This window comes from Pterocles gutturalis, unplaced genomic scaffold (genome assembly GCF_000699245.1).
Source record: "Pterocles gutturalis isolate BGI_N339 unplaced genomic scaffold, ASM69924v1 scaffold25934, whole genome shotgun sequence".
In the NCBI taxonomy this organism is placed as follows: domain Eukaryota; kingdom Metazoa; phylum Chordata; class Aves; order Pterocliformes; family Pteroclidae; genus Pterocles; species Pterocles gutturalis.
Genome location: NW_010131504.1, coordinates 154,536 through 162,235, shown reverse-complemented (window position 1 = coordinate 162,235; position 7,700 = coordinate 154,536). Strand labels below are relative to the sequence as shown.

Here is a 7,700-nt window from a genome sequence, read left to right as displayed (position 1 = left end):
TTTATATATATATAGTGTACTTGAACAGTAGCAACTTAAACCCTGCACAAACTTTCTGGAAAATAAACTTTTTTTTTTGCACTCTTACATATATAAATAATCTTATAGAATCAGCACCTTTTTCCCAGGAGTTGTATATTTTTTTTGACATTTTTCAAAAGGGATGTGCCAATTTCTGAACTCCTATCACAGCTATAAATTTCAAGTTATTGACCATCTGAATGAATTGCTAATGATGATTTACCTAGAATCACACTACAGTCACTTCTCTACTGAGAAAACACAATCTACAATATAGTCCCATATAGCTAATGATAGATACACAGGTTTTTTTTTTTTTTTTTTCCTAGCACGAGGCCGATGGAGCATCGGCCCATTGTTATTTTGTTTAAAGCACACAACGTAGCAATAGTTTTGGAAACTTGTCCGCACCAAAAAAGTTTTGCAACAACACAGAGCGAGTTAATAACAACATCTGAGAGATGATTGAATAAAAGCTATATTTACAGCGTTTAAAAATTAGACTTATCTATAATCTTGAAATATTCAAAGTTTTATTTCTAAGCTATACATTGGTATTCTATAATAAACTGTTACAGAAATTATCCCTTGTTTTGAAAATATTATGATTTCAATGTGTATCTGTTCGTAACGAGTATTTGTTTGGAGTTTCGATCTCTTAATTATTACTAGGAAGAACCTTATTACCGGTAAGGAATAGAATATACTACTGTAATCTCCTGAGGAATTGTACATCCAATATTGTCTCTAATTCTACCCTGTGTCTATAAGCACACACCACAAGAATCCAAACACCACAAGAAGAACAAGACAACAGTCTTTGAATGCAACATAAAAATTCAGAAAAGCACAGCAAACATGAAACATTGAAAAGCTGAACTACATTTCTTTTGTTTGTTAGGATTACAATTTTAATTACATCTGTGTACATAGAATAAGGATGTTCACATAGTACAGGGAGCAGCTACTAACACTGGTACATTGGTATAGCATTTGATGGAGGTTATTGTTTATTGGTTATTTAGCGACTGTAGTTTTCTGGGGGCATCTAATCGGTTTATACATTAGATTACACCTCGTAACAGTCTTGAAACTGACTGACTTTCATGCTGTGACAATACTGGTTGAAAAGCACATATACTGCTTGAGCTACTTGTTAAAGATTGCCATTTACAAAGTAAAATCTAAATCAATAAATAAGGTATAGAAGTGTTAAATTCTTCAATTTGGTCAGAAGTCTACTACTCTGATTTCTTAGTTTTGCAAACGGCGGCATTTGCCTTATTGCCTCTAAGCTACTATTGGTTCGTAGGGTTTTTCAGCGTGTGAGGTTATAATTTTGCAAACAGGCAGTATCTCGTTCATTCGCAACTGAAGCAGTTAGAAATCACGTAGCAACTATACCTTTGTACAGTCGCTGTCTCCTAACACCATTACAGATTGGTATTTGACATGGAGTATTTATATGTTAGACTACTCGGATATACTGTAGGTGTAATCTAATCCTTTGAGTCAGTGAACATTTAGTTATAAACTGGAGCTCATGTTAAGAAACTGGATGTTTTGGACCAGACTGGCACACAACATAAATTGCATCCGTGATAATATGCACCTTCCCTTCAACTATTGCTTTAGTAAGATAAATTCCCACATTAATAAATGGCTGAAAACTGGTAAAGCTGGTACAAAAAAATCTCCGTTAGTAAGAAGAAACAAAACATTTAAAAAAATCTTCCTTCAGGATTCATTTGTCCTTCATTATTGTTCATCATTGTTCAAGCCAGCACAAAAATGCAGTATTTCTTTCTCTTTAGTATTGCATGAATGAATAAAGCTTAAACTATTCCCTGAAAAAGTTACATTGTAGCTAACCTAAGAAATATCTGGAAGACTTGAAAAAACAATTAAGGAATCAAATGGCTGTAACTGATCTAGATGGAAAATGCAATGATAAGAAGCAGCCGATGCATCGTCGCTTAGTCGTCTAATTAGAGACTGCTCCTATGAAATCTAATACTGCATTCAGTCAGTTCATCGTGTTGTACTGTACTGCTAGGTACGGTGGTTCTCTCTTTGATTCCTTTGTCATTGGGGACATTATGGTTCATAATAAGTTCACTGGCATCCATATTATGGATTTCCATCCTTTGGCAGGCCTGGCTTCCATCTCTCTTCAATTAGAGACCTCTTTTAAAAAGTTCAGCAGCAAAGAAAAAAAGAGGAAAGGAAAAAGGAAAAAGGAAAGGAAAGAACAGAAAGGAAAAGAGAGAAAAGGAAAAGGAAAAGAAAAACTGCATCAGAAAGACACAGAAGAAAAAGTTGAAAGCTGCTTCACAGTCTTGCTGCTAAATATCAGTGCAGTCATTTTTTCCTTAATTAAACACTAAGTTTCTTTGCCATTATTATCCTGTTTATTTTCCCTTTTTTTTTTTTTTTTTTTTTTTTTTAAAACGTGCATGATGGGGAAGCCCATGATGCTTTAGTCAGACCTTGGCCTCCAGCATTTCCAAAAAAAGTTTGTGCATGGGGACTTTGCCTTCCAGTTTGATGTTGTAGAAATGCTGCACAGCCTTGGTGGAGGTTTGCCTCAGAAGTGGGAGAGTCATCAACATCTTGCCTGCGCGACGTGGGTCTTCCATGTGCTGCCCGGCCTCGTAATCCTGCAGAGCCTCGTGTAAGACGTCCTGAAGTTTCTGCACTGCCTCAACATCCTCTATGTGCATTGAGTCTGCAAAACAAAGGAGCAAAAGGAGGTTTCAGTTCAGGTAATGCTATGGCTGCACAACTCTTCCACTGGTTCTGTCCATCCTCTTTTACAAAGAAGGTCTGCAAAACAAAGGAGCAAAAGGAGGTTTCAGTTCAGGTAATGCTATGGCTGCACAACTCTAACCACTGGTTCTGTCCATCCTCTTTCACAAAGAAGGAAGATAATTACCCACTAATTCCTACGCTGACCTTCAGGAAAACACCTGGAACCACTGTGGCACTATAAATGTCTACTCTTGTGAAAGCAATCCTCATTCTCCTCAAACAAGTAAAACAGTCGCCCTCGCTGCTCCGTGAACCATCTCTTGCAGCTACTGCTTCGAAGAAACGATAGCGCCAAAGGGCAGGATGAATGGGGGTCTGTGCCTTAGCAGGGAAGCGAGAGCGACTGCCCTGCCATGGAAAAGCTCAGTCAAATTCTGTGTCAAGCTCCAGGGCTGTGGAGCTGGAAGCCACGGTCGTTACCCACTGCTCAGAGACGCTAATGGCAGGATGAGGACCACTGCACTGACACAAGGGAAAAGCGGGGCTGATGGGATTTCCTGAGAGGTTTAGCAAATTTTTTCTCCCTCAGGCACATTTAGACACACAGGCAACGCTAAGTATGTTCCTGAACAGCTTTTGTTCCGTGAAACTAACATCTCCCCTAAGGTGTAATTCTTCTCTCCCACCCCCTCAGAGGCTGGTTTATCTTGTCATTATTGGGGTTTTGCATTTTTTCTAATCACTCGAAGCAATCACCTCACCCTGTACCTTTCCAGGTGAGATGCTTCAGTGGTGTAAGTACTCAGTGACGAGCCTAGACACAACGCATGCTAGGAACGAAACTAAACTGCTACATGACCTGGAAAGATTAAAGCAATGGAAGTGTGAAATAAAAAGAAAAGATCTAACTGAAAAATAACTGTAAAACCCTCAACAGCATAGACACAGAAAAAGAAGATATCCCTGAGAACACGCAGCTACTGGACCGTGCTGAGATGACTTTGAACAAGCAGCCCTAATTCTCTGACTTTTATGTAGTCATAAATGCCAAAAAAACCCTGATGTCGCCCAAAGTGAGGCGAATGCAAGGAAGGAAGAACAGTCATGGGTGAAAGAGGCCACCAAACAGCCCCATCAGCTACCAAAGTTTGGATGGCCGACAAGACTTACAGAGCCAATAAAACACGACATGAAAATAGAACTGGTGTGAGGGGGTACAAGTCCTAGGGAGAGACTACACTGTGCAAGCTTAGCTCAGGGTGAAACTGGCACATGGCATTATTATTCTTGAAAACTCCAGTTAGTACAACACTGCTTTGCATCTTAATTTTTGGTTTTGGCATAAAGCTCCTGTTCCAAGAGAGAATAATGACTGAGGAGTTGGATGGTGAAGAACCCACTTGTATCATCGTTTCCAAACCCTGTATTAAGCAGTGTGATGCCCTGGATCAGTATTTTGACAGAGCATCATGTTTTACCCTGCTGATGACAACAACATCAAATTTTGCATGTGCTTCAAATACCTGAATTACATTCAGAAAATTAAGATGCATCTAAGATTCATTTCTTAAAAGCTGATGTGCAACTATTTCCTCAGATAATTAGGCCAGATGGTAAATACCTCCCTCTTTTCAAACACAAACATGTAAACACAAACCAGTAAGTAACAGGTTAACAAAAATGTTCCAGCTTCTATTGTCAAAACAAATTGAAAAGAAAAAAAAAAAAAGTTACAGCTCCGACTCTAAAACAGACACTTAATTATATACAAGTTTGGATCATTTAGCACGTTTTATTGATTCTGATGACAGTTTATCTGTTAATTACACATAATGGAGTCCTATGGGAATTTTACATGTTTAATAATTCTGAGTCTTAGCGAATACATGCTCTAAGAAGCACGCAGCTAAGGCACGCGCTGCAGGGATGTGATACTGCACATCAAGGTGCACTGTGCTGAAAGCAGAGAAACACAAAAATACCTCTCTTAGGGAAAAAGAAGGCTACAACATTTTAAAAAAGATGACAGGGAAATATTACCTCTAGCAAAATTTAGTTCTAATTAATGGGAGACCATTCCCCAGATCCATACATTTTTGATAGTTTTTGACTACGGCAATTCTATTAAATAATTATGTGTCAATAAGAGAAAATCCCTGAATTCTGTGTCCTACAAACAGATGTAATCAATACAGACATGCTAACACACACATACAAACGTGACTGATGTCTTAAGCATAGTGCCCAGCCACCAGGCTTCATCTGGAATGCAAACTCCCAACAAACTGTGTTCTTTACTCCCTGACTCTTTAGCAAGTCCTTGGATATTCACCGTTGCGCTACAGAACACACAATGTACTACTCAAAATAATTTTTCCATAAACCACGCGCAGTTTGTGCAGAAATTACACATCTTTTCCTCCTCTCCCCATACCCCCAGTGCCGGGGAGCCAAGGAGAAACCTTTTGTCAGCCACAAAATGCTTGGCGAGTCACAGACTGACCGTTCTTGCAATTTTTTTTTTTTTTTTTTTAATTTTAACACTACTGCATAAAGAGAGAGGTCTTTCTGGAGAACCTGACTATAAATGTTCAGTTTTAAACCCTGTACAAACCCATCCGATTCTTCCCAGAATCAGTATTTTAATTGCAACCATACTTGAGATGGAAAATAGATGGACGGAGTCCAGACTAATATTTTTGCACAGAGCTGAAATTTCCCCGAGATCTTTAGCTCCGCAGCTTGGATAGCAATTTGGCCTGCAGCGTTAGGAATACCTGTGCTTTACAGATTTCTTACACAGAAACTGTGAGAACTGAGTGAGGAGGGAAAAGAGGAAGAGAACACCCCCAGAAAATGCAAGAAAGAGTAGTAAAGCATTGAATGTATTTGTTGCTGTCTTTGCATCAATTCATCAGCTGGGAAGAAGGGGATTAGCTAGCCCTCCACTGGGCTAATGCAAGCACTCCGCGGCCAGGCAGTGGTCCTCGGTTCAGGGAGCTGTGCCTTGGGAAACAGATTTTGTGACAGGAAAGGGGGTAAGAAAAAACAGCGGAGAGAGGGGCACTTCCCAACAGTGATTAAGACTTCAAACTATTCTTTTAAAATGGCGATTTAGCTTGAAAGATTTAAAAATTATTTAATCAAATTACTATGATAATTTAACTTCCCATTTACGTAAAAGATTCAAACTCATTTCAGCTTTACCCGTTCTAGGGCCTGCTAATGTTTAAATGCAAACTCACTCAATCTGTGCTATTTAATTAGGCCATGCTCAGGAAAATATGAATCTCTACAAAGATCCTTCTTCAAGTTTTAGACTTGCAGCCTGGAACTTCCCTTTTATTCCCGATATTAAACGAATGTAGATCTTAATCCCTCAGGCGTAAGCCTTTGAAAATAAGGAAAATGGTTGAAAACACTGAACTAGCCAAGGGGAAAAGAGGAGGGAAAATAAAAGAGAAATCTTTTCAGTAAGTACAGACTGGCAGATGTAGAAGTGAATTCCGAGCAGGTTAACTTATTGCCAATAAATGCAATCCTCACTAGGAAGAGAGGGCAATGTCTACAAGAACCACTATAATTCAAGGAAACACAGGGTCTGTGTGACAATCCAGAAATAAAGAAATAATTCCACAGACAATATGAAATTGAATTACATGTTAAGTACAAAGATTTTGAATGCTTTTCCTATACCAAGAAAAAACCTTCTCTTTTGTTTCTGGGTTTGTTTTTTTTTTAAGTGGCTTTGTAGACAGTCTGGATAATTTACAATTACATCCTACACAGGTAATATCCAGAGGAAACTTACACCCAGATGTAATACAGTTAAAAATCAGTGCCTATGTAAACAAGGAAATTAAACAGGGTGATTTGAAAGTGCTGTTATTTGAAAGCAGGCAGGATTTGATCGTAAATGTCTTTGCAAAAAAAGAATCCCGGGCTGGTGAAACTGAAGAGCTCAACAGACAAACACAAGAGTTGTTGATACAACATGCTGCTGAGAAGATGGGATTGCAGCCTAGCAGGGGCAAAAGTTGTTACTGATCAGTGCTGCGATGGGAGACAGTGAGATCAACAAATGAGGACATCAACTCACTGAGCTCTGCTTGGAGAATCTTGTTCTATCCTTGCAAATGCTTTCTTTCACCACCACAGGATGGGAAAATAGAATTGTACCTGTTCTAATCAGCCGATTGATTGTATCATTGTGCCGAAGTGGGAGAAAACTGGAGTTCTCATCCAAGAAAAATACCACAAGGTCCAGACGGAAATTCAGATTACAATCTACCTCATTTAAAATTCAAGTTTCATCTCCAATGCAGCAAACAAACGTCTACCCACCCAGGAATCATTTAGAACACACCACAAAGGGTGACAACTAGTTAAAGATCGGAAAGCACCCGAACCGAGGGCAAGGAGACCTCTCAAAATAGTGCTCTGAAGAAAGTGAAAGGCGGTATGTATGTATTTTGTATATAACATCACTAAGAAGCGGTAGAAACCCAGGGGTCTCAAATGAAGTATTTCTTCATGTCAGAAAATTCAGGCAGCGTAAAAGAAGAAATTATGACAGTGAATCAAGCAGCAGGGAGTACGCAGCAGTGAACACACACATTAAGATGCTGATAAAGCACGTCAGAGAGGCAAATATCAACAAGTACTTAAAAGGCAGCAATCACTGTAACGTTTGTGATTTCTTATAGTCAAGCAGTTCACAAACCTGAACTGGACAAATCAGTTTAGAAAGTTGTAGGATCCTGGAAAAACTGGATGGGATGAAAAGTGAGAACAGCAGGCAAAATGGTTCTGCCTTTACATAAGGACAACAAAATCCTAATCTGGATTATGTCTCAAATAAGAGGAATTTATTATCTAGAGTGTATTGTCAAGCCAAAAACCCCACAAAAACCACCTCAGACGGGTGA

The 7,700-nt window shown here is 39.0% G+C and overlaps 1 protein-coding gene across 4 annotated transcripts in view; it reads right to left on the bottom strand.

The window, feature by feature from the left end:
• Positions 1-2,156: 2,156 nt before the first annotated feature.
• The window catches only part of ESRRG (estrogen-related receptor gamma), a 124,450-nt gene continuing 118,906 nt past the window's right edge, over positions 2,157-7,700 (bottom strand). For 3 of the 4 annotated variants that reach the window (XM_010080647.1, XM_010080646.1, XM_010080650.1), the window contains one exon: positions 2,505-2,749. In XM_010080647.1, coding sequence (XP_010078949.1) covers positions 2,505-2,749 — 245 coding nt within the window. Of the gene's footprint in view, positions 2,750-7,700 lie in introns of all 4 variants that reach the window. The other variant, XM_010080648.1, reaches the window with a different exon arrangement.